At 41.3% G+C, this 27,885-nt stretch overlaps 1 protein-coding gene across 1 annotated transcript; it reads left to right on the forward strand.

Annotated features, from left to right (window-relative positions):
* Positions 1-309: 309 nt before the first annotated feature.
* On the forward strand, positions 310-27,560 carry LOC132432763 (zinc finger protein with KRAB and SCAN domains 8). The gene is made up of 7 exons (XM_060023518.2): positions 310-447; positions 6,948-7,451; positions 8,096-8,237; positions 10,285-10,376; positions 10,638-10,761; positions 12,413-13,352; positions 26,828-27,560. Exons 2-7 carry the CDS (start codon positions 7,035-7,037, stop codon positions 27,510-27,512), a joined length of 2,400 nt encoding a protein of 799 aa, XP_059879501.1. The 5' UTR covers positions 310-447; positions 6,948-7,034; the 3' UTR covers positions 27,513-27,560.
* The last annotated feature ends 325 nt before the right edge of the window (positions 27,561-27,885 follow it).

Genomic DNA, 27,885 nt, shown 5'->3' on the forward strand with positions numbered 1-27,885 from the left:
CCTCGGATCAGCCCGCCGGGGGACAGTTACCTCCCCAGCGACCGTGCCGGGCGGACTGGGTGAGCCAGGTGCGCGGGGCAGAGGTGACACCACAGTCCGTTATTCCCCACGACTTTCCCGATGCCCTAGAGCCGCGCAACCCTGCGACGCGTAGACGCAAGAGGAACGCTAGGCCCAGAGTACTGGTGAGAGGGGCGCGGTGCCCCCGTCCGCTTAGTCGGCCGACCATAGAGCTTTCAGACCTCCAGGATTCCTAGAGAGCTCCCGGAAGTGGCTTGGGGCAAGATGCTTGCTGGCCGGTGCTGTGCCTCCGCACGTTTGGAAGTTAGGGGCTGGAGGGGCCTGGTCCGGTTACAGCTTTCGCCCCTTTTTCTACCAGCCCTCCCTCCAGGTCTGTCCACAGTTTGCAGCCTCACTTCCCCACCCGGGCCGCCGCTGGAACTCACGGTGAGTACGGTTCGGGCTCCGGGCCGGAGGAAGGGGAGGGCTTTGTGGCCAGACCAGGCCGCAGGTGAGAACAAGCGTGAGGGGTCTTGAGAGGGGACCTGAGCCGAAGTCGGCGCCCCGGTGATTCGGTGGATCACGGGTCGCTTTGGTTGCCAGCGCAGGCCGAGTCCGCGTGCCTAAACTTTTTGCGAGGGAACCTTTAGTAGAGATTCGCTGTCTTCATCGCTAATCGTTTTGTGGCGTTATTTGCAGTCGATTTTGTCTTAAAATAGGAAACTGTTCCCGGGTTATCTTTTTTTTTCCCCCGTGTTATCTTTCATCCTCCTCTTTCCACGATCTGAATTGTTTTTACTTAGCAATTTTGCATTTCCGTCACAATTCTCTCTTTTTTTTTTTAAGATATATTTTGCTTTTGGAAACCCCAGTTATCCTTGGAAGCCAATTTTTCCTGCTAAGTTATTTTGCTCTTTGTGGTGTATTCAGAATGTGGTGGTGTGTTGACTGCATAAATGTACAAAAGAAACATTTTTTGACAGCTTCGTGGTGATGTAAAATTCAGACTTATTCAGAATACTTAGTTTATTAAAGCTAATTGAAGCAGATGCCTGGGAACTCTTTCGGAGGGGCCCCATTTCCAAAACTCAAGTGACTCATGAGTAATTTTTGTCAGGCAACATTAAGACTGCCACTACCACCTCTAAAAAATAATCCCTATTTCTATTTGATTAGTTCAGTTAAGTATACTTATGCAGTAATCATTGTTGTAGCAAATGCATACATATTTTGAATTTCTGCTGTGGTTAAGTGTAAAATGTGGTAGATGTTAAAACTTAACGCAGTTTGAGATACCTATAAAGCACAGTGTTTGCTTCACCTTTATCTTTAAAGCCTGGAAAATATCTCTGTTTTGTTTTATTTTCAGCTCTCAAACATCCCAAATTAGACTTAAATTAGTCTAAAGGAAGAAAACATTCTTTCTTCATCTGTTGAAATGCTGTTAAAATGGGTTGTGCTTTCAGTAGTTCACAGGATTATAGCGTTTGAGATGAGAAGAAGCTTTAAAGATTGATTATTTTAGCTTCCTAAATCAAGAAACTTGATGAGGTATTCTTAAAAGAGAATGTAAGACGCAATCTTGATCCACAAGGTGCTTACCAACCTAAATACAGGTGTATATACTTTGAGAGGAGGGTACATAGTAGACTAATTTTGTAGTACGTATCTTTGTACTTGTTTAGTTATAGGCTGTAATTTTCAAAAACTTGTCTCATGGGAGAGGGAAGAGGCTAAAAATGGAAAGTTAGCTACTAAAAAGAATAATCAAATGGATAATGGATAAGATTTGTTGGTTGATTTGGTTTAAAATATGAACAAATCTGATAATTAGATGACTCCCATCAGTTTCACTACTGAGATTTTAATGTCATTTAGTATTATATTACCGTTTTAACATATCAACAATATAAAGTTCTTGCGTGATGCACACTTAACATTGAAACCTTTTAAAGCTAGTATTGACGAGCATTGATTATAAGATGGAAGATGGCCAGTAGTTCAGTACTTAAAGATGAACCTTGACTTTAGGAAATTCATAGGAAAACATGGTAAAACTATGACTATGCAGAATCACATTCAAAACAATTAGAGTTCAGAATTCATGTCCCATAGTAATGACCTTTTAAGTTTTTAAACTATAAGTATCTATTTTAAGAATTTATTAAATTTTCCTTGATTTTTTAAATGAATTATTTTAAAACCATGGATGTTAACCCTGTCTGTTCAAAACAAAATTGTTTACCCCTTGTCTCAAACCCTCCACAAAATTTCAGCCTCTTGTCCAAATTCACTCTTCCCTCAAATCTCTGTATTCCAGGAAATTCCCCCACTTCTCTGTAAAGTTATCATCTATGAATTAAACCCTCTGTTGTCAGTTACCATATTTAACGTTATCTCTTGCTCCTTGACTTCTCCTATCTGTAGTTTACTCCCAAAACTACTGTCACCAGTCTTGTCTGATTTTAAAGATAACTTTTCAAATTCTCTTCCTTTTCTGTCCACTCTCTCTATGTAGGGGTTCTTAACCTTCCTGGAGTCCTTAGGTGGACGTTTGGTGTATGAACCCGATGAAATTGAATGTAAACTTTTGTGCCTACGGGCTTTTTTATGGGGAGAAGTTCTGTGTTTTCATTAGACTGAGAGACTATGAGCCAACCCTACCCCACCCTCTCGGCCCAAAACCCCTGAAAGATAGAGACACTGCTTTGAAGACTCATGTCAGGAACAATATGTAATCTGATTTTCCTTATAAGTGCCTACCTCTTCTTTCCCTTGGCGGACTACAGGTCTGGGATTTTATCTTGATGTTCGCATTTCTTGCCAGTTGCTTTTGGATATGATGCCCTTGGTTATGCTCTTTTCCATTCTCTACAGTGCTGCCTTCAGTTATGTTTTTCTCCATCCTGTTTTCCACAGTGCTGCCATTGTGATCTTTCTGACATACAAATATGTAATATAACTTCCCTGCTTAAAAAGAGGTACAAAGAAAAAGGTCACGGCTACAAACTAACATTTGCAAGAAAACCATGGCCATGGGCTGACATTTGCAGTACATACTGTACACAGTGTGATAAATCCTATGTCTGGACCATGTAAAAAATAACTTGGCAAGAATGAGCACCTTAGGGCTTCCCTGGTGGTGCAGTGGTTGAGAGTCCGCCTGCCGATGCAGGGGATGCGGGTTCGTGCCCCGGTCCAGGAAGATCCCACATGCCACGGAGTGGCTGGGCCCGTGAGCCATGGCCGAGCCTGTGCATCCGGAGGCCACAACAGTGAGAGGCCCGCGTACCACAAAAACAAAACAAAACAAAACAAAAAGCAAAAAAACAAACAAAAAAGAATGAGCACCTTAGTCTTCTGGGGCAGGGGGTTGGGGGTATTGGCGGCTGAGGAGTGAGGGCAACAGGGAAAACCTAATTTAAAAGGTAATAGGTAAGCTGAGACTTTTTAAGTTAGAGTTGAATGATTTCCACGAGACCAGGATTTATCAGCCTCGATATTGACACTTTGGACCAGATCATTCTTTGTTGTGGGGATTATGTTATGCATTGTAGTACGTTTTGTTTTGTTTTGTTTTGTTTTGTTTGTGGTACGTGGGCCTCTCACTGTTGTGGCCTCTCCCATTGCGGAGCACAGGCTCCGGATGGACGTGCAGGGTCAGCGGCCATGGCTCACGGGCCCAGCCGCTCCGCGGCATGTGGGATCTTCCCGGACCGGGGCATGAACCCGTGTCCCCTGCATCGGCAGGCGGACTCTCAACCACTGCGCCACCAGGGAAGCCCTGTAGTATGTTTTTTGTTTGTTTGTTTGTTTGCTGTTAGTACCTCGACATATCTTTTTTTTGGGGGGGAAACAATTCAACCCACAATAAGCATCTTTATGGAACATGAATGGAAAGAAAGCATAACCAAAGGCAGGAAGACCACTTACCACTGCTACTGCAGGCAAGAGATGATGCCTAATACCAAAGGTAAAAGCCATAGACATATATCCCCCAAAGAAATAGGACCCTGTAATTGAACAGGTCTAAAGAAGACCTCAGGCCTTATATCTAAAACTTACTCTTCAACAAATATAAATACAGTCTGTGTCGGGTATTGTAAATAATAGCCCTCTAATGTTCTTCAATTCTATCAGTAAGATAAAAGATAAACACCTGTACTCATGGGAAACATACAGTTAAGTTAGAAAGTCAAAACTCCTTTGCAACTAATAATACACAATTATGGCAAAAGTAACATTAAAGTAATACATACTTATGTAACAGATGTATAGAATAAGAGGGAAATCACTTCCAATTGGAATCATTAAGAAAGGATTTTAAGAAGAAAGCATTTTATCTTGTCCTTTGAGAATAGGTAAATAGTGTGGGTACTAATGAAAGAAATCAGAAGACTTAAATAAATGGACAGATATACCATGTTTATGGAATAGAAAACAATATTGTTAAGATGTCAGTTGTCCCTCAACTGAGTTACAGATTCAACACAGATCCTATTCCAGGAATTTTTTTTGTAGGAGAAGCCAATTATAACATTTATATCAAAAGGCAACAGAACTAGAAAAGCTGAAACAATTTTGAAAATGAACAACAAAGTTGCAGGACTCTTAGTAATTTCAGGATTTTAAAAGCCACAGCAATCAAGACAGTTTTGTATTGGCAAAAAGAAAAACATATAGGTCAGTGGAACAAAATAGACTCCAGAAAGAGATCCACACATGTATAGTCACTTGATTTTTGACAAAGATGCGAAGACAATTCAATGGGTAAAGTTTAATCTGTTTTTGCAAATACTGCTGGAACAATTGATATTTGTATGCAAAAAAATGAACCTCCATCCATACCTCAAACTCTGAACAAAAATTAACTTAAAAGCAATCATAGAACTAAAGGTAAAACCTAAAACTATAAAACTTTTAGAAAAAAAACAGGAGAAAATCTTTGTGACCTTAGATTAAGCAAAGATTTCTTAGATATGACACCAAAAGTACAATGCCTAAAAGGAAAAAGTTGACAAACTTCAAAAATTTATAAATTTCAGGGCTTCTCTGGTGGCGCAGTGGTTGAGAGTCCTCCTGCCGATGCAGGGGACGCGGGTTCGTGCCCTGGTCCGGGAAGATCCCACATGCCGCGGAGCGGCTGGGCCCGTGAGCCATGGCCGCTGAGCCTGTGCGTCCGGAGCCTGTGCTCCGCAACAGGAGAGGCCACAACAGTGAGAGGCCCGCGTACCACAAAAAAAAAAAAAAATTACGAACTTCTGTTCTTGGAAAGGCACTTTTAAAAGAATGTAAAGGAGGAGATATTTGCAAGTCACGTATTTCATAAAGGACTTGTATCCAAAATATGTAAGGAATTCTCAAAGCTCAATTATAAAAAAAACTAATTTTATAAATAGGCAAAAGTTTTGAGCAGATACTTACCAAAAAAGATACAGTTGTCCCTTGGTATCCATGGGGGATTTGTTCCAGGACCCCTCATGGATACTAAAATTTGTCGATGCTCGAGTCTCATATAAAATGGCATAGTCTTTGCATATAACCTACACACATCCTCACGTATACTTTAAATCATCTCTAGATTACTTATAATACCTAATAAAATGTAAAGGCTATGTAAATAGTTGGTGGTGTGTAGCAAATTCAGGTTTTCCTTTTGGGAACTTTCTGGAATTTTTTTTCCCCAAACATCTTTGACCCGTGGTTGATTGAATCAAGGGATGTAGAACCCATGGGTATGAAGGACCAACTATATGGATGGCAAATAAGCACAGGAAAGGGTGCTCAACGTCATTAGTCAATAGAGAAATGCAAATTAAAACCCTTGTGAGATACCACTATATGCCTTTAGGATATCTAAATCTATATATATGTCTATATATTTATTTATTTATATGTCAAATGCTGGTCAGGATATGGAGCAACTGCAGTTCTCACATCTTGCTAGTGGAATGCAAAGTATTATAGCCACTTTGGAAAACAGTTTGGCAGTTTCTTATAAAGTTATACATATACTTACAATATGACCTAGCAGTTTTACTTCTGGATGTTTACCCAGGTGAAATGAAAACTGTGTTCACACAAAAACTCATGTGCAGATGTTTATAGTGGCATCACTTGTAATCATCAAAAACTGGAAGCAATTGAGATATTGTCAACTAGAGAATGGGTAAACATTCATCCATATAAGGAATAAACTCCTGATATGTACAACAGCATTGATGATCTCAAGTACAATATGCTAAGTGAAAGATGCCAGACTCAAAAGGCTACATACTGTATGATTTTATTTATAAAACATTCTGGAACATCATTAGTGTATGGGACTAGGTTTTGGGGTTGCAGGTGTTGATAGGGCATCCAGGTTCCTTGGAGATGCAGGACCTGTGCCCCAGAGAAGAGTTACAGAGCTTGAGGTAAAGTCCATAGTAGAAGTTAGCCTGGAGACAGGGGGAAGATGGCAGGGGGAGCACATGTATGATAATGTTAGGTGGAGAAGAAGAAAGTGTTAGGACAGTTCTTGACAATATCTTGAGCTAGATTATATGGAAATTAGTCTCATGTTGAGAGTGAGGGGCAGGTTGAGAGCCAAAGTGTGTAGAAACAGTATAGCTGGTATAGCGAATGTTGAAAGGAGTTAAATCAGCAGCCCTGAGGGCCAGATGAGGTTAAATGCAGAATTTCAGTTAGACCCAGTCTACCTGGTTTCCTGACTTTGTTTAGCCATGTTCCACATCCCCAAGAGAGAAAGCAGAAGGAAAGGGTTATTCCCAGATGGGATTGGCATGCAGAAGGCTAAGGAGGCAAGGAGTTATTTCTGGAGAGGATCACTTAAATGACTGAGGCATGAAGTCCATGTCATGGAAGGGAACTTGTTAAGATATCTCAGTAGATTACTATGACCTTTGACTTGCCTTTACACTATTTGTCATTTTCTCTTCCCAAAGAAGTAGCCTTAAAGAAGAGGCCCTCAGAAGGTTCTCTTAAGAAGATAAAGTAGTGGAAACGAGTCTCCTGAGCTTTTCTGGCCCTAAATGGCTGCAGAATCAAGGAAGTCTTCAGCCCCATCCCCACCAGACCAGGCTCCTGAAGAGGACCTTGTAATCATCAAGGTAGAGGAAGATCATGGTTGGGACCAGGAGTCAAGTCTACATGAAAATAACCCTCCTGGCCAAGAGCTGTTCCGCCTGCGCTTCAGGAAGTTATGCTACCAAGAGACACTAGGACCCCGAGAAGCTCTGATCCAACTCCGAGCACTTTGCCACCAGTGGCTGAGGCCAGATTTGAACACCAAGGAGCAGATCCTGGAGCTGCTGGTGCTGGAGCAGTTCTTGACCATCCTGCCTGAGGAGCTCCAGACTCTGGTTAAGGAACATCATCTAGAGAATGGAGAGGAGGTGGTGACTCTATTGGAGGATTTGGAAAGGCAAATTGATATACTGGGACGGCCAGTAAGTAGAAGGAGGGGGGCATGCTCTGACTGTGAGAGTCCAGGAAGCTGGGTGGAGGGACATTGACACAACAATGGGAGAATAAATGCTGAGCATGAGTTTGTGTTGCAGGAGGATGAAAAGAGTTATCGTGTGGTATGGCTTGTATTTGTAGAGTTCTTTTTATTCTTGTAAAGGATATAAATCCATTTTTTATCCTCATAACATCCCTACAACTGTATTATTGTTCTGTTTGCTAGATGGGAAACTGATGCATAGAGAGCTTAACTTACTTTTTCAGGGGCACCCAAATAACTAAATGCAGATCTGAGCCCGTAACTCAGGTTTCCTAGTTTCTTATCAAAAGTTGTTTCCACTAAAGAGCACTGTTTTAAGCTTCTGTTTATCATTCTTCCCCTTTCTTGGGAATGCAGAATATCAGCATTGTGGGCAGCAGGGAGGGCATCAGCAGAAATCTTTTCCTTCAGTACTAAGCAGAAATGATGCCTTTCTGTGCAAATCAACATGTTTGTGTTCCTAACTAAGTGAGATTCTGCTTTTTCCTTCCCCCAGTATGTATCCCTTTAGATGTGCTCTTGGTACTGTTACATTGTTCACTTCATTTCTCAAAGGGATTCCTTGTAATGCAGGTGTCTTGTTTCTAGGTCCCTGCTCGTGCACATGGACATAGGGTACTCTGGGAGGAGGTCGTGCATTCCAAATCTGCACCAGAGCTTCCGGATACTCAGCTCCAACCTGTGGCAACCCAGCACGAATCTCCAGTGCTCCAAGGGCCACAAGACAGAGGTGAGGAGCTAGATTTCATTGATGAGGAGTGGGAAAGCAGAGAGAAAAGAAAGTACCTTTGGGACACCTGTCTAGTTCCTGGAAGGAACTAGCCTCTACTGTTTACAGACCAGCAATAAGACCTGATTTAAATGTTTATCTAGGCTTCAAATACAGACTCTTAGTCCCAGTGGTAAACTCATGAACAAATTAAAGAATTTGGGGGTTTTATGTATTCATACATTTCTGTTACCACAGTGTATTTTACAACATAGGCATTTTGAGGTTTTACTGGTATCATGACACTTTATTTGTAAATATTTCAGTATGTATTTTCTTAAACAAGAGTGTTTTCATAGATAACCACAATAAATTGATCACAATTAGGAAATTTTTTTTTTTTTTTGCGGTACGCGAGCCTCTCACTGTTGTGGCCTCTCCCGTTGCAAAGCACAGGCTCCGGACGCGCAGGCTCAGCGGCCATGGCTCACGGGCCCAGCCGCTCCGTGGCAATGTGAGATCCTCCCGAACCGGGGCATGAACCCGTGTCCCCCACATTGGCAGACGGACTCTCAACCACTGCGCCACCAGGGAAGCCCCCACAATTAGGAAATTTAACACTGATGCAATACTAATCTAGTCCACAGTTCATATTCAGTTTTTGCTGGTTGTCCCAATAATGTTCTTCCAGAGTCTAGTCCAAGATCCCACTTTGCAATTAGCTGTCCTGTCTCTTTAGTCTCCTTTAACTTGGAGTAGTTCCTCACCCTTCCTTTGCCTTTCACGATCTTGACATTTTTGAAGAGTACAAGTCAGTTATTTTGTAGAATGACAACAATTTGAGTTTGTGTGATGTTTCCTCATATGTAGATTCGAGTTGTATATATTTGGCATGAACATCCCAGAAGTGATGTTGTCCTCAGGAATACAACAGGAATTTGCCTGTTATTGGTAATGTTATCTTTGATGACTTGGTTAAGGTTATTCTTGCTAGGTTTTTGTTACTGTTTTTCCCTTTGTAGTTAATAAGTAATTTGTGGGGAGATACTCTTGAGTCTATGTAAATATCCTGGTCCTCATGAAACTTTTGTTGCTGAAACACTAGTTTTAGTATTTATTGATGCTTCTTGACTGAATCAGTGATTACTAAAGTGATTATTTTCTAACTCTGTCATTTCTTCTACATTTATTTATTTATTGTAATGGAGAGTGTTCTCTCCTTCCCCCATTTTATTTTATTTATTCATTTTTTATTTATCAATGTGGACTCATAAATTCTTATTTTATTCCAGAAATGTTCTGTTACTATCTTTATTTTGATGCTTAAATTGTCTCAGAGTTGGCCAGAGGAGGCCTCTTCAGTCTGGCTCCTGTGTCCTATTGACATTTCTCCATCATTTTTTGAGAATTTTCTTACAGAACAAGATAAGGTGTTCTAGTCTCATCTCATACTTGCCCTGAATTTCTTATTTTTTCATTTGTGTGGTTTATAGTAATTTGTTCTAAATTAGTGGATTTTTAATATTTCTAAAGAAGTTTAGAAACATTTTCAATTAATAGTACAATCCTTATGTAAAATTCTAATGCCTGTTGCCCAAGACACAGTAGTCTATGTTTATTTTGATATTACCCTGTCTGGTTTCTATAGGAAGCAGATGCTGGCAGTCATGGTAGACATTTCAAAAAAGTAGTAGAGTTAGTAGAGATAGATTGGTTCTCATATTCAGCTTGGCAAGAGATCAGGACCTAAAGAAATACTGTGTACAAGCACAAGGATGGAATATAGCTTTGGTGGTAGAGAAGAAGTTGTAATGCACTTCCTGTTAGGAAACCAGTACACTTTCTATTTTTGACATGTAACTTCAGGCTGAGTGGGACATCAAAGTGCAGATGTTTTGTGAGCAACCATAGGTATGAACCCAGAGTCCAAGATTAACAGCATTTCATATTCAAAATCTCTGGCATGCATATCGGCTGAAATACAAATAATTTTGGAATGTGTTAGTGCTGGTTCCTATAACCACAGGACAAGGCTGGTCTCATTCATAGCTCCTTTCTCCTCTCTCAGCCATATCTGCTTCACAGAGTCCTACTCCTTCCCAGAAAGGAAGTCCTCGAGACCAGGAGATGAGAGCTACACTTCTTACAGCAGGGTTCCAGGTGAGTTGTGCTCCTCACTGAAACCCCATAGCTCCATTAAGAACTTGCCCCATGTTCTTCTGCATAGAGACAGGTTGATCCTTGATTTTCCCCCAATGAATCTGGTGCATTTTCCTGTTCTTTCCTGCTAGCTATGCAGATCCCTTTACACAGTACATTCCCACCTCTTGATCCACTCCAACCCTGGTGGATCTCTTTGACACTCTGGGTTTGAACTGTGGAACAGTCCCAGTCCCAGATGGGCATCTTGTTTTGTTTCAGACTTTGGAGAAGATTGAAGACATGGCTGTGTCCCTAATTCGAGAGGAATGGCTTCTTGATTCATCACAGAAGGATCTGAGTAGAGATAACAGGCCAGAGAATTACAGAAACATGTTCTCCCTGGGTAAGGAAAGCTCTGGTTATTATTATCATTTACAGTTTTGTGTTTGTTTATGTGTACAGTAGCTTTGAGCTTTCTGAAAGACATAGTTGAGTTTAAACTCAGGATACAACAGAAAGATAAAATATTGAGACTTCTGGAGTTCTAAAAGGAACTTTTGCAGCCACTATGGAAAACAGCATGGAGGTTCCTTAAAAAACTAAAAATAGAGTTACCATATGATCCAGCAATCCCACTCCTGGGTGTGTATCTGGAAAAGACAGAAGCTGTAATTTGAAAAAATACATGCACCCCAATGTTCATAGCAGCACTATTTACAATAGCCAAGACATGGAAGCAACCTAAGTGTCCATCAGCAGATGAATGGATAAAGACGATGTGGTGTGTGTGTGTGTGTGTATATATATAATCTCTCAATACAATGGAATATTACTAGGCCATAAAAAAGAATGAAATAATGCCATTTGCAGCAACATGGATGGACCTAGAGATTATCATACTAAGTGAAGTAAGTCAGACAGAGAATCTAAAAAATAGTGGAATCTAAAATATAGTACAAATGAACTTATTTACAAAACAGAAATAGACTCACAGACACAGAAAACAAACTTATGGTTACCAAAGGGGAAGGTGGGGAGAGGGATAAATTAGGAGTATGGGATTAAGATACACACTACCATATATAAAATTGATAAACAACAAGGATTTACTGTATAGCACAGCAACTATTATATTCAATATCTTATAATAACCTATAATGGAAAAGAATTTTAAAAAAGAATAAAGATATATACACATATATATGTGTAACTGAATCACTTTACTGTACACCCAAAACTAACACGATATTGTAAACCAACTATACTTCAACTAAAAAAATAAATAGAAATAAAATAACCAGGATAAATAAATAAATTTAAAAAAATAAAAGGGCACTTTTATTCTCTAATCTAGGACTTACCGTACAGTTTGTAACTGGGTATTGGTCTCTTTGCCAGTTGGAAATTGAAATCTTTTAGTGCTCTCTGAGTTCACATAGATTCTCTCACTTAGACCTATTGTGCTCCTCCCTTTTAATGACTGGGACTTTTTCATTCCTTTTCCACTCATTAGGTCTTTTCGTAGTTCCATATTCCTTCCCACTCCCTAACTTCCACTTCTCCGCAGTTGATCCCTTCTCTACTTTAGTCCTCCTTCCATCAACCCTATTTTTTTTTTTTTTTTTTTTTGCGGTATGCAGGCCTCTCACTGTTGTGGCCTCTCCCATTGTGGAGCACAGGCTCCGGACGCGCAGGCTCAACGGCCATGGCTCACGGGCCCAGCCGCTCTGCGGCACGTGGGATCCTCCCGGACCGGGGCACGAACCCGTGTCCCCTGCATCGGCAGGTGAACTCTCAACCACTGCGCCACCAGGGAAGCCCCATCAACCCTATTTTTTGATGGCAGTTCTTCCCCAGTTGGTGTGTGGTACTTCTGTTTGACCCTGCTCCTTTCTCCCCATATTAACAAAGGCATTTCAGAGACAGGTGGGAGCTTTGCGTTTACTTGTAGCTGTTCCAAGTGTATATTCCTTTCCCCCATCTTTGATTTCTTTCTCCTAACATAGAGTATAGGAAGTGACGTTGGCTTGATGTTTATTACATTTTTATTCCAGGTGGTGAGACCAGGAATGAGAACAGGGAATTAGCTTCAAAACAGGTAATATCTACTGGAATCCAACCACATGGAGAGACAGCTGCCAAATGCAACGGGGATGTTATCGGGGGTCTTGAGCATGGAGAAGCCCGAGACCTTCTGGGCACATTAGAGAGGCAGCGGGGAAATCCCACCCAAGAGAGACGACATAAATGTGATGAATGTGGGAAGAGCTTTGCTCAGAGTTCAGGTCTTGTTCGCCACTGGAGAATCCACACTGGGGAGAAACCCTATCAGTGTAATGTGTGTGGTAAAGCCTTCAGTTACAGGTCAGCCCTTCTTTCCCATCAGGATATCCACAACAAAGTAAAACGCTACCACTGTAAGGAGTGTGGTAAAGCCTTCAGTCAAAACACAGGCCTGATCCTGCACCAGAGAATCCATACTGGGGAGAAGCCGTATCAGTGCAATCAGTGTGGGAAGGCTTTCAGTCAGAGTGCGGGCCTTATTCTGCACCAGAGAATCCACAGTGGGGAGAGACCCTATGAATGTAATGAGTGTGGGAAAGCTTTCAGTCATAGCTCACACCTCATCGGACATCAGAGAATCCACACTGGGGAGAAGCCCTATGAGTGTGATGAGTGTGGGAAAACCTTCAGGCGGAGCTCACATCTTATTGGCCATCAGAGAAGCCACACTGGGGAGAAACCCTACAAATGCAATGAGTGTGGGAGGGCCTTCAGTCAAAAGTCAGGCCTTATTGAACATCAGAGAATCCACACTGGAGAAAGACCCTATAAATGTAAAGAATGCGGGAAAGCTTTCAATGGGAACACTGGCCTCATTCAGCATCTGAGAATTCACACAGGGGAGAAGCCCTATCAATGTAATGAGTGTGGGAAAGCCTTTATTCAGAGGTCAAGTCTCATTCGACATCAGAGAATCCACAGTGGAGAAAAGTCTGAATCCACGGGAGTTTAGGAAAAAACTTTAGTCATAGATTGGGCATTATTCAGCATTAGAGGAACCATGTGCTAGCGAGAGGTCTTTCAGTGTAACAAAAAGGCAGGAAGTTGAGCATCATTACAACCTTATCTAGGGTCAGAATTGATAGTGGTGACAAAGTTAGAATAGCTCTTCAGTAGTTTGGGCACAGTGCCTTGATGCAGGTTGATTAGCTTGACTATCTTGGGAGGTGTCTGATGGAGTGGAGCTCCTGATGGCCTAAGGTATCCTTTAGAAGCTTAAAATAGCATTAGAGCAAGTTGCTCGTCACGGCTTGAGGCACTTAACTTTGTCTTTTTGGTGAGTAGCTATAGGTTTGAGAGAGGCTACTCCTCCTAGTTCCTCTGTTTCTTCCCATCTGTGATCCCTTCTCCCATTTATTCCCCTAAAGGTGCACTTGTGCTCCTAATCTGACCTAAGAAGCTGCTTTAGAGTTTGAAGCAGCCTCTGTGTGAGACTTATATTTAGCTTTCTAAGATCCTAGTTCTAGGGAAATTTTTACAGACATCTCATGTATTTATGCTTAAGTGTGCATTTTATTTTATTCTAATGCTCCTGATAGTGGAAATCCATATTCCCATGCAAACTCAGAATGCTATATTTTTAACAGCACTCCAGCATTTTTCTTCATATATCACCTTCACTGACTCCACTGAGTCATTGAGCATCCATACGTATCCTTCACCACTCCCAGTCCCAGTACCTGTGTCAGCGAGGAAGTGGACGCATTAGTGATGGTTGTGGGAATGATGCAGAGAAAGAGGTGAGTGGAGACTCAGCCCCGCTGCTCTTGAGCTTGGATGGTTGTGCCTTTTGGTGACTTCTGACTCTGCTTTCCACCTTCCCACTGTACACTGTGGTACAAATAGGTGTTTACACTATCCTCGTTAAGGCATCACATGGGGAAAAAAAAGGAGACAGGTGCTTGAAGAAGACATAAAAATCCTTACAAAGAATGTATACTCATCTCTTTTGGCCCATTACGGTACCACTCTCTCAGGGGTCTGCACAAACCCCCTGACTAGATGGTCTACACTCTTGTCTTTACCCTGGACCCATCTCCTTAGATGGCCTCAGCACCTCCCTCATTCTTCATCTCTTTCTTGCCATATCTACAGCGGTAATCAGTTGAATACTTCACTTCACAGCTCCTCATTCTTCTGAATTCTGGTGCACTCCATCTGTAATCCAGCAAAGACACAGTATTAAACTCATCATCACCAAGCACTATATTTCATCTTTGAAGCTTTCAGTATACCAGGGGATATTGTATAAAGTAATGAGGCTGGTTTAAAGTAACACCTACAACTTCCAGAAGAATCCAAATATGGGTTGTCCTTTAAATTGGGCAGTTCTAGCTATTCCAGTAGTGCTATTATTCCAAGTGCTACCACTCCTCTAGATATTTGGAACATTCTCAAGGTTCCTATTTAATAGACCATACAAGAAAACTCTATTACTCTTGAATTTCATCTCATTTTTGACCACTTGATTACTCACTTATTCACCATATTTGGAATTGAATAACTTTTGGCTGTTTCCAAAATCAGCTGTCAGAATTGGAATTAATTCCATTAATCCTATCCAGAAGAAAATGATACACATTGTGATGAAAATTCCAAGAGAAATTATGAAATTTCACACTGTGACTATCATGAACAGGGACAGCTTTCTAATCATGTTGTTTTATGATTGATGTTTTCAAAAATCAGTTATAAAATCAGGTATCATAGAGGTCCACCTTTTGGATCATAAATTCCTTCCCTATAACATCCCTTCCCTACCCCAGTATGGCCCATATTGACCACTAATAACATCAGGGTTATCTACATCTATTTCATTGAACCATTGGTACCCACTTGTCATTCGTCATCCTGGTTTCCTTGGTTAACTTCTTCAAAACAATGCTTTTCAGTATCCTTTATTTTCTTATCTTCCCTCCTCCCTCCTCCCTCCTCCCTCCTCCCTCCTCCGTCTTCCCTCCTCCTTCCTCCCTCCTCCCTCCTCCCTCCTCCCTCCTCCCCCCTCCCCCCTCCCTCCTCCCTCCTCCCTCTCCCTCTTTTTGGCCTATAGATTACTATTCCTAATTCCCTGGTACTTGAAATTACAAGAAACCAGAAATAAATCTAGTTGTCTCTAGATCCTTGCTCTCCACTTTAGTTGTGCCTTATTGTCCTTAAGATACTAATTCTACCTGAGGCAAATGCTACCTGTGTACAGATATTACATAGGATGAGTACATTGTCAGAGGGAGAGTATGTGTGTGTGTGCATGTGCATGTATACACACACTCCTCCCATGTATTGATAGTTTAGGGGAACAGTTGTCTCCTATTCCAATGAAAGCTCTCAGCAGAGTACCATATTGAAATGACTGTAGATGTACCAGTTAACATCTCTACTCAGAGTAATGTGTAGCCAGACTTAAATCTCAGAATTACTAATATCTGGCAGAAATTTAAAGAAAATATGACCAGAAAGATTACTATTTTACTGGGATGCATGTGAGAAAAGAATATGACTTGAAAGAACGATATATACCAAGGCTGATTCAGCACACCTATAGAGATAGCCAAGTAGTATAAGACAGTAGAAAAAGGCTATTGTTTCTTTGGGGGCATAAGTAGAAGCCCATTCTTGGTCTCCTGTTTTCACTCTTAGCATTAGAATATTGTTGATCACTCTGTATGACCTTATTTTGCTCCTAACTATGAGTGACATGCACTAAGTTCCTTTATCCTGCATATTCTGTTTTTATGCTCTTAATCTGAAATGAACTGTTCACCAGTACTTTCTTCTCCCATCCTCAGCTTTTCATTTTAGGACCTGGTGTAATAAAGTGGTTCTTCCGTAACTGTTGCGATCCAGCATAGTCCTAGTAGAGACATCTTAGGTTTCAAAGATTTTCTCCATTGAGTAAGGTGGCAGTGCTAGAATGCAGTGATTGATTCCCATATGGGAACAGTTAGTTTTACTCTTGGTTCTGAGGCTCTAGATAATAATAGCTGACATTTATTGAGCACTCACTATGTGCCAAACCCAGTGTTACATATTTCTTATGCTTATGGTAGATATTGTATACTCCACTGTATGGATGAGGAAACTGAGGCTTAGAGAGCTGAATGAGTTGATCAAGATCACAACTAGTAAGTGATAGAGCAGGGATTCTAACCTACATAGTCTGATTCTCAAGCCTGTGCTCCTGACAGCTGGTCTGCTGTGTCTCTAATGAACACCCTAACCCTGGCCAGCCATTTAAAAATTATGTATTCCTGGGCTTCCCTGGTGGCGCAGTGGTTGAGAGTCCGCCTGCTGATGCAGGGGACATGGATTCGTGCCCCAGTCCGGGAAGATCCCACATGCCGCGGAGCGGCTGGGCCCGTGAGCCATGGCAGCTGAGCCTGTGTGTCTGGAGCCTGTGCTGCGCAACAGGAGAGGCCACAACAGCGAGAGGCCCGCGTACCGCAAAAAAAATAAAAATAAAAAATTATGTATTCCTGGTTACTGAGGGAGGAAATGTGCACTATAGTGCAAATCCATACAGTTACTGGAAAATTGGTTGAAAATGCCATTTTGGTTTATAATTATATCATCTTTAAATGTTGATACTTTTGATGCTTTGTAGTACTAGAAAGCTAAATTCTGCAAGGAAAACATGTTTAAAGAAGTAAAACATTTTTAAAAACTGGGAGGACAAAGCAGTAACTTATAGATTCAAGTACATTTCTTTCTGAACTGCCCCAGGGAAAGTAGCATTGTGGAGGGAAATGAAATATCCATGCCCTAGGCCAGGCAGATGGACAGTCAGGATGACACCAGTAAGTTCATCTACAGCATAAAATGTGTAAAAGCTTCAACTTTACTGCTCATTTCCAACTACCATTTTATTCTTCTGTCATTCATGGTTTCTCAAACATGTCATCCATTATTAAACCCCGTTTCCTCATTAATCTATTCTTAAAACTTCTCCTTGTTGGCTTTTGTATTCCACTGAAATATCCTCAGAATCATCAGTGGATAAATATTAATGCCTTTTCTTAGTTCTTGTCCTTCTAGATCTATATTTCATACTTGGGAATTTCCCCTGCATCTCAGGGATTCTCCTTTGACTTGTGGGATCCTTTTTGGTCAGTTTCTTCACTTTTAGCTTTTCTTTGTTGGTCTTTTCTTCCTCTCCACTGAGAAAATCTCCACGTCTTAATTTTATTCACTACTTTTTCTATACTCCTATTTAACCATTGTGATTGTTTACACTTACCTTCTTATATTTGAGTAACTTAATATTTCCTGCCCTGTGGGCTGTCTCCCACAGGTACTGTAGGTACCTGTGAACTTTTCCACAGGTACCTATACAACTTGGTATTTGAAAACAGAACTCATCACTCTGTCCCCAACCCCTGTTTTCCTTTTAAATAGGCATCTTTGCTTAACATCTTTACCCTGAACAGACTCACTACCCTTCATATTTCTTATCCCAATCTTAGAGTGGTCTTTTAGTCTTTTTCTGGTCTCCATCGTTCATGTCCAAAGTCTTGCTAAGTTGTACCAATTCTTAGTCAGTTTTCTCCTTGAGGCTGGACTTTTTTACGTTTCTGCTATCCCTTCATATCCTTCTCTGCAGATCCATATCATCTGAGGCCCAGGTTATTGTAATTCTTTCTTTTCAGTTTACTTACTCCCAAGATCCCCACCTTGTATGCTTCCAAGATGGTCCTCCTCAAACTCCATTTTCATGATATCTCATTTTCACTCAAGAACACCCAGCAAATAATTCCTATCAGAGCAATGATGTTCAAAGCTCTCCATTACCTTGCCCTCCATACTTAATCTGCCTCAGCTTCATTACTGTCTAGCATATTCACCTTGATTTATCATGGTTAAACTTCCTGTGACCTTCCACTGTTGTCTTATAAGCCCTTGCCTCTGTGCCTTTCTCATGCTGTTCCTTTTGCTTAGATTTCTCTTTGGCCCCAGCTCATGTTCATTACTCCCTTCAAAGCCTAGCTTCCATTACATCTTCTGAATGAGCTCTCCCTGATGATTTCATCTCACACTGAGACCTCCCTTATTCTGTGCTGCCTCAGCACTGATCCTTTTGAGTTTTTACTATGGTCCATGCAGTTACTAATATGTTGTTTTGTAATTATTTTCTACCATTCTGTATTGTAGTTTCACATTTGTATTTATTTCCCAAGTTAAATTGTAAGCTCCTTGAGGGCAGGAATAATAACTTTTACATTTGTATCTTTGCACCCCTTAGTGCCTAGAACAGTGCTGAGCACATAGTAGGCGTTTAATAAATGCTTGTCGAATTATTGTGTGGATTATTTTTTTATATACAGAAAATTTTACACTGCTTTTGAGGATATATGTCTCTTCTTATTTTGTGCACAGACCCATTTCCATTGTACATCAATAACTGCCTGTACCTAAGACTAAAGACCAAAAAATTCAACTTTAGGAGGGTATGTGTGAAAAGTTGAAATGTGAAGCTTTCTGTTTGTTTGGTCAGAGTTATTTATTGGTTAAGAAAGAAAATAGGAAACTCTAAAGATTACTGTTTATCGTTGCAAAAGTGCTTGAGAATAGGCTTTTGTATCTCAAGTTAGACTGGTGGTTCTCAACTGGAGAAATCTGGCAATGTCTGGAGACAATTTCAGTTGTACCTTTAGTGGATGGCTGGGATACCACTGGCATCTAGTGTTAAGGCTGGAGATGTTGCTAAACATCCTGCATGCACAGGACAACCCCCACAACAAAAGAGTTATCAAACTCCGTATGTTTAATAGTGCCAAGGTTGAGAAACCCTGGTCTAGATATATTTAAGGTAAATAGGAAAAAGAAGAGAGATGAAATACTAGATTTTTTTTACAATTAGAAAAATTAGCTATACCAAGCTTTATGAGAATCCTAAGTGTTTATATATTTTGTAGTTTGTAAGATTAGAAAAAGCCTTAACGTTTGGAGTTTACAGCAACATACCTGTATGTTTTAAGATTGCTTTCAGCATCAAATCTGCCTCCATCCTTTATACCAAGTGGAAGATGTTGTAGGAGTACAAGTCTAGTTTTAGCCTTCTATATCTTGGTTCATTACATAAAATACAAGGTAAAACACTGGGGCCTATCTCTTTAGCAGGGGGCCTGCAACTTACCAAAGATTTAGCTTTGGGGACAACACATGACCCTCGACAGTCCCTTGGACAGCCACTAGACAGGAATAACTGTCAACTTCCCAAGGAAACCCCAAGCCAGAACGTTGTCAAAGTTTGCCAAGTATTAAAACACATCCCCACTTAAAAAGTTTTTAACATACTCTGTTAATCCTACTTAAGAAACACATGTAGGGGGAAATATTAGTAGGAAATTTAGTTAATTAGGAAATTGAGTAGTGTAAAAGAAGACTTAAAAAACTAGTCTCCTTTTGTAACTCAATGGTACTTCCTTCAACAGGTTTAAAGAGTAACAATCCCAGAGTTAGAAAAATCAGTTTATGTAATACAGCAAAGAAATAACTGTGTTGATCTGTTGTGTTTACTCATACAGTCTATAGAATGCTAGGTTTGGAAGTGACTTTTTTTTTTTTTTTTTTTTGCGGTACGCGGGCCTCTCACTGATGTGGCCCCTCCCGCTGCGGAACACAGGCTCCGGACGCGCCGGCCTAGCGGCCATGGCTCACGGGCCTATCCACTCCGCGGCATGTGGGATCTTCGCGGACCGGGGCACGAACCCGTGTCCCCTGCATCGTCAGGCGGACTCTCAACCCTGGAAGTGACTTTTGAGATCATTTTCCAGCCCGTTATTCTGTAAATGAAGGTCCAGAGAGGCCATGTGGCTTGCACCAGGTCACCCATTAAGTTAGTGGTACAGGCGAAACTAGAATCCAGGCTTGCTGAGGCTTTGCCTATTTCTTTTTTGGCTAGTCATGACCCTTGTTTTATGTTCTTGTTTCATACTGTGCCATGGGATGTATTCATACTTATTGCCTCCACTTGTAGTGTTTCATTTTAGGAATTATTCCTTTCATCAGCTTGTATGTCCAAACGAGTATACTGACTGGTGTCTTGAGTTAAATTCTTTAATAAACGACTGAGTAGTCCAAAATCCAAGGGATTTTGCAGTACCGCCGCCCTTTTGAAAGTCCTGCCCTCTCAGGTCTGGTTCCTAATCTTGGAGAAAGCACATAGGATGTGCAGCATTGGCTTCAGAATACTAATAATGAAGACCAGAGCTCTTAGGGACCTGTGGGTCAGTTTTAGGAATCCTGTAGGGCCCAGACTGGAGATGTTGCCCTTTCCCAGCTGCAGTGTCTTTAAATTCCAATATTCAAGGGTGATCCTACCCTGGGTAAAATCAGGAAGCAAAAAATCACCTTCGTGACGGGTGAGGCAGGAATTCGGAGTCTTTCAAAGACTTGGGCAGAGGAGCTCCCAGGAATGACAGTATTGCCCAGACCCCACAACTGCCTGTCTGGGTACAAGCTAGGCCCCGCCCCGGAAGTGCGGAGAGGGACTTCCGGTCGCGGGGAGCTCTCGGACCAGGTTGCTGCTCGGGCTGTAGTAGTAGGGTCCTCTGCGTTTGGGCGGTGGCGTGGTGGGCGTTGCTCAGCTGCAACCCCTCGGATTCCTTCTCCTTGGTCGGACCGGGTGGAGCGTTGGCATGAGCCCCGAGAGGCAGTCCTGGGACGGTGGGCGCTAAGCCCAGATGCAACCTCCCAGGGAAGGGTTTTTCTCGCGATTTAGTGCTGCTGGAGTCCATCCACATTTGGACTACTTCTCTCGGGATTATAACCCCTATCTTTCTGAGGTCTTCAGAGATTTATTGAGTCACATTAGCAACGTGTACCCCTGGTACATTTGGAATCAATGCCCACCAGACCCCTCAGCTTGCCATTCCAAACAAAAGGGAGAAACTGCAAATGAGTGGAAGTATTAGGATCTCTAAATTTAGGAGAGGTTTCCTCTTCCACATCTGCGTTTCGTGCCCATACTTCCTTTAGAATGCAGAATACACCTCTGTATTTCAGCTTGGCAATAAATAATCGCCCTTCCCCTTTAGCAGTAACTTTTCCGTCCACACGTGTGCAGACCCGCCTACCAGCAACGGCGGTGCTGTTCTCTCCCGACGCACGTCTCCAGGCCCTCTCCCAGTAGTGCTCCGAGGCAATGGCAAGGAGATTCCTGTGGCACAGGGCCACGCCTGCTAATCCCAGTTTGTGATCTGACAGCCCTTCTTTGAAAGTTAGCCCCTTATTTGACATGGCTTTCTTTCTTTTTCTTTTTTTTTTCTCCCATTACCCTCAGTAATTAGTGTAACAGCTGTGGCAATCTGCTTTTTCTTTGAGTAAATTAATGTTTCTTTTACAGAAGTATTCTGGAAAAGGGAGGCCCTCAAGAGGAATCTTACTGAATTGCAGACTCTCCAATTAACAAGAAAGCTGCATGTATGCATTTTTAGAAGACCTGCTTTTGCTGGTTCCAAGGATTCTGTTACTGGAAAACTGCTCTGAGCTGGCTCCAGCAGCTCGGTTGACAATGACTGAGTCCAGTTCCTGACTATTCTGATGAGGAATGCCAGGTCTCGGAATGGGAGTGGCATTGGGGGGAGAGGTGAGAGGGTCTTTGGGAAAGTGACTAAGCTGGAGGACCTCAAGAGGGAGTAGGATGAACCTAGACAAGAGGGCAGCAAAGGAGAGGTATTATCAAGTCATCTTAAAACTTTCAGCCTCTTAGTGATGATTCTTCTTTTTTTTTCCCTACGTTTTATGTATGCAAGTCTAAAGTCAGACTGTGATAGTAGCCAAATAACTTAATCTCTGTGCTTCCATTTCCTCGTCTGTAAATGAGGATGATAAAAGCAACTGCCTTTTACATTACATGAACATTACCTGGTACAAAAGAAGTGCTATCTAGATATTTGTTGTAATTATTTCTTCCTCTCCTTACCTTCCTGGGACTTGGCCTGCTCTGCTGATTTATTTGTTTATACAGTGATTCCCCATAATTTCACGTGTTTAATTTTTTCTAGGTCCCATTTCTTGCACACAGTCAAGAAGTGATCTATTAATAAATGTCAGCTCTGGCAGCAGAAGGAGAACCACTGTCTCTGCAGCTCCTAGCCAGGAATACACTATTGAAATATCAATTACAGGGACCCTTCTCCCTACAGGAGTGTTGTTAGGTGTTAAACTTTGACATTCTGTAGTTTTCTGAAGGTTCTGGATATAAGGGACCTGAGGACACTTTTTTTTTTCTTAAACTTCTGTTTAATGAGATCAGCATAACTGCGTGGTTATGACTGCTCAGCAATCTGGTTAAGTTCAAAATGAGGGTGGAACAATAGGGAATCCAGCTCAGCTTTGCCAATTCCATGATTTGTATTATTCAGAAGTTCTCCCTTTGCTGTCTGTTGTCTGAGCTATAAGTTGTAAGTATATTTTCCATTTTTTATTTGTTTTTCACTCGACTTAAGTGGGTTTTTTTGTTTTACCTTGCTGGAGTATGGATTCTTTGCGAGGTCAAATTTATCAATCTTTTCATTTATGGCCTCTGGATTTTGGTTCTTAATTAGAAAGAAAGGGCTTCCTACTCTGAAGTTATAAAAGACTTCTCCCATGTTTTCCTCTGGCACTTGTATGGTTTCATTTATAACATTTACAACTTCTATTTATTTGAAATATTTACCAGTGTACAGAGTGAGGTCGGAATCCAGTTTAATATTTTTCCAGATGATTACCCAGTTCTCTGCATACATTTATTAAAAAGTCTATTCATCTTTTTCTTACTGATTGGCTACCTTTATTATGTGCTAGATTTCTGCCTGTGATTGCATCTATTTCTGAACCTTCTATTCTGAATCATTTGTTTATCTCCTTCACCAGTGCCACACTGTTTAATTATTGAGGCTTTATAATATGTTTAAAATTATTTAGGACAAGTGCCCCTTCATTGCCCTTCTTTTTCAGTTTTCGCAGGCGGAGTCTTGCTTGTTTAGTTTTCTATGTGAACTTTAAAATCTACTTATTAAAAGGTTCGTATTTTTTTGGAATAGTGTTAAATTTACAAATTAATATAGGGATTACTTTCTAAGACCTAAGCCTTGAGATACCATTCGCTGGTTCTGCTGGGAGGCAAATGGAAGGAGTTGGGACTGTAACAGATCTAGGTTCAAATTCCACCTCGGCGCTTTTATTAGTTGTCCAACCTCAGAAAACTTATCTGCTTCTTAGATTTCTTATATATGAGAGGATAACTGTAACGTCTGCCCTGCAGGATTAAAGGAGCTAAAAAGCCTAAAATGCCTTTTTCTGTGTAAATAGAATCCTTTCCACTCTGCTCATTTCAGGGCCTCAGCTCATGAACCACTGAGAGGGAAGCCTCCAGGATCCCAGAGCGGACCACCAGGTGCCTGGGGCGGGGTTCCGCGGAAGTCGACCTCTCCGAGCCAGTGCGGGCGTCAAAAGACCTGTCTACTCATCAAATCACGGTTTTCCAGGTGAGACCTCTCGCGTCATTCTCCTTGGGTTTGGAGTGAGCTGTAGGGCGAAGAGCAGCGGAGAGGGTTGCTACGCGCCGCACCTCGTTGCCTCACACCTGCCCCTCTACCTTGCTCCCCGACCCCTTCCTTCCCCTCACCCTGCCGCCTCTCCCCTTTCCCCGCCTTCTTTGCACACTCCTCCCTTCTCTTTTACTATATTTTCCTTTCTCATTTCCCACGGCTTCTTTTTCTGTCCTTTCCCTCCTCCTTCTCCTCTGGGCCGTTGCCACACTGGCATTGCCGACTCCCCCAGAGACCCCCCGAGTTCCCCAATCGCTTTTCTGGCGGGGCCGATTTCCAGGCGGGTGTGGGGAGGTGGAGTAGACTTTCTTTTCTCTTGGCCGTGTGCCCTCAGCTCTCCTTTGTTCTGATAACCTTAGTAGCTGACGGACGCTTGGCAATTTTATTTAGTTGTTCTTGAAATATTTTCATTTTGCCTCAAAGGAAAAAATCAGTTTAGCTGAATGCTCTACTCACGGAAACTCCTTTCTTTTGGTATCTATATCTCATTCCCCTCTGCCTCCAACCTTTTTCTTCTGTTTAAATGATGAAAGCAAATGTCCCTCTTTCTTCTTGATAGCTTTTCTTTGGAATTAAAAATCTTAAGGTATCTGATAACAGCTCAGAAAGGTAACTTTATACATATTTGTAGCCTTAAGATAATTTATCCAGAAAAAATACTGTATTTATTGTCCTTTGTAGTTGCCTAAAGTCAGTATCAGCAGTTTGGGGCTGTGAGGGGAATATATTAGGGAAAAGAAGGCACATTGAGGCAGCCACAGGAAAGACTAATTCAAGAGTGAGCAAGCTACAGACCAGAAGGGGTTTGGGTAGGACTAGACGTTCTCTGTGTTTTGCTAAGGGCAAAGCGACTTGCACCACATGCTTTCATGGTAGCCATGTTTCTGGACTCTGGGCAAGCGTTCATTTGCATGTGACCTGTGCACTGAGTTAGCCTTTTTCAGTGTTGCCAAGGAGCTACTGTTCAGAGAAACTGGATAGAATAGCATCACTTAGAAATGGTACAGTTCGTAAGCCATGGAGAGTATAGTGCCCATATGAAAGTAAACCTGTGACTGATCTGTGGGGCTCGAAACTGGATTAAGGAAATCAGAGGCTTTAAAAGTACATGTTTCTATAAAGAAATATTGGAAAGACACAAGAAGCTAATAAAATTGATTACCTATGGAGGTGGCAAACTGAGGGGGGATCAGGGTGGAAACAAGTCTTCTTTTTATATATCTTTTGAGACCATTTTGACTTTTGAATTGTATATTACCTATTCAAAGACACAGACAAATTTTTAAATAAAATTTTTGGAATAATTTCTGATCTCTGGGCATTTTGGATTAGCAGAAAAATTGTGAAGGTAGTACAGAGAGTTCTTATATCCCCCACACCCAGTTTCTTTCTTTTTTTTTTTTTTGGCTGCACCACGTGGCATGTAAAATCGTAGTTTCCCAACCAGGGATCAAACCTGTGCCCACTGCATTGAAAGCATGAATTCTTAACCACTGGATCACCAGGGAAGTCCCCAGTTTCCCCTGTTATTAACATCTTACATTATATAGAATACTTATCACAACTATTGAGTTACTATTGCCTATTATTATTAAAGTCCATACTTTATTCACACTTCCTTAATTTTTACCTAATGTTCTTTTTTCTAGTCCAGGATCCCATCCAGCATACCATATTACATTTAATTGTCATGTCTCCATATGCTCCTCTTGACTGTGACAGTTTCTCAGACTTTCCTTGTTTTTGATGACTTTGACAGTTTTGAGGAGTACTTTAAGGTTTCTTTGTAGAATGTTACTCAATTGAAATTTGATGTTTTTCTCATTATCATGCTGAGGTTAGAGGTTTGGGGGTGTTGACTTATCACTATTGAGACATAAAACAATTTGTAAGATGGAAAAAGGCAGAGGGAGATAATTTGTGTAATTTGAGTTTGAAGCAAAAGTTTTATTAAGTTTGGAGATAGAATTGAGTTTGTTCCCAGGGGATAAAAGAGTGGGGGCAGTCCAACAAGTTATCCACACATTGGTCTGAATTATAAAGATGGAGTGGACCCTTCTTTGGAGAGATAAAGGGTCTGTTCTGTCACAGTTCCAGAGAAGACAAAGCACCCCTGTTGCTGAGATACTGTCTGTCATAGCAACATCAGCTGCAGCAATAGTAGAGGTAGCAGTAGACAGAGCTTCTTTTATCTCCATGTCTCTCTTCCAACCCAAATAGTGTGGACTTGTGTGAGTGATAAAACACAATGATAATGTTATTGTCATTTTTCCCAAACTAATTCATTATCAGTTGAACTTCTGGTTTTTTGCCTTCTCTATTCCTGTGCTCCTTCATCTGCTCTGTTATCTGCAAATCTCTGCAACTCCTGTCTTGTTTCCCAATTTAATTAAATTTGATAAAAAGTCTTAAGTAGAAACTATCTATTATTTTATATACTCACTTATATCCCAGATTTTGTGCTTTAAATACCTTTATAAAGGGTAGACTTAAATAGTTATTTGAGTCAGGTGTTCATTCCAATAGTTCTGTGGTGGTACAGACTGAAGAAAAACATTTGATCTGGCCACCGTGTGATCGGTGTGTCCTGGGTTTGTGGAACATGTTTGAGAGTCCTAGTTTAGTCTTTATTACATCATATTGCTTTAGCATCAGGGAATAAATTACATTTGAAAGGTCTTTTTATTTCAGGAATCAAGGCCAAAGGTATGAACAAGGTGTCAATTCTGAAGGGAAGATTTTTGTAAGGATGGACCCACACCCGAAGGTCCCCAGCATATATGATAGGGATACTTTACAGATTCCTGAGAATGAAAAACCTTTTCAGTATGAGGACCAGTTAGAAAGGCATGTGGACAAGCCTGAAGAAGAAAGATGGTATAAATGCAGTGAGTGTGGAAAGAAGTTTGCCCAGAGCTCAAGCCTTGTTCGACATCGGAGAATCCACACCGGAGAGAAACCCTATGAGTGTGATCACTGTGGAAAAGCCTTCAATGCACGCTCAACCCTCACTGTGCATGAAAGAATCCACACTGGTGAGAAACCCTATACTTGTAATGAGTGTAGGAAAGCATTCAGTGTGAGGGCACACCTAATTATACATCAGAGAATCCACAATGGAGAGAAACCCTATGAATGTAATGAATGTGGCAGAGCATTTAGTGTGAGCTCAGACCTCATCAAACATCAGAGAATCCACTCTGGTGAGAAACCTTATGAATGTGATGAGTGTAGGAAAGCCTTCAGCGTGAGCTCAGACCTCATCAAACATCAGAGAATCCACACAGGAGAGAAGCCATATGAGTGTAAGGAGTGTGGGAAGGCCTTCTATGTGAACTCAGCCCTTACTAATCACCAGAGGATTCATTCTGGAGAAAAGCCCTATAAGTGTGGAGAATGCAGGAAAGCATTCAGCCAGATCTCAACTCTTATTCTTCATCAGAGAATCCATACTGGAGAGAAACCGTATGAGTGTGACGAGTGTGGGAAAGCATTCCGTGGGAGCTCTAATCTTACTAAACACCAGAAAATACATGCCAAAGGAAAGTGTCATCAGTGACTTACATGGTGAAGATATTACAAAGGCCTTTTTTTTTTAATATCAGAAGTTGTCACCAAAGGAAGGGTATGGTAAAAGTTAATGTTTTAATTGACACTTTGTTTCTTGGACTATCAAAGAAGTGAGAAGTCAATGAAAAAGGACTCCATCATCGTAATGATTGACTTAAGTCTCTAAGATCACATCTACTTCTGAGAATGCAGTTTTACTACTCATAAGGTAAATTATAGCATAATATAGTTTGTTATGGTTTAGTAAGAGCAAACTTCAGTATTTCAAACATGATTTTTCCTTTTCTTATGTGCAAGCGTTTTGTTGTTGTTGTTGCTACCAGTATTATAGGTGAAACATTAAATTTTGAAATTGGAAGTAA

This window comes from Delphinus delphis, chromosome 10, assembly GCF_949987515.2.
Source record: "Delphinus delphis chromosome 10, mDelDel1.2, whole genome shotgun sequence".
In the NCBI taxonomy this organism is placed as follows: domain Eukaryota; kingdom Metazoa; phylum Chordata; class Mammalia; order Artiodactyla; family Delphinidae; genus Delphinus; species Delphinus delphis.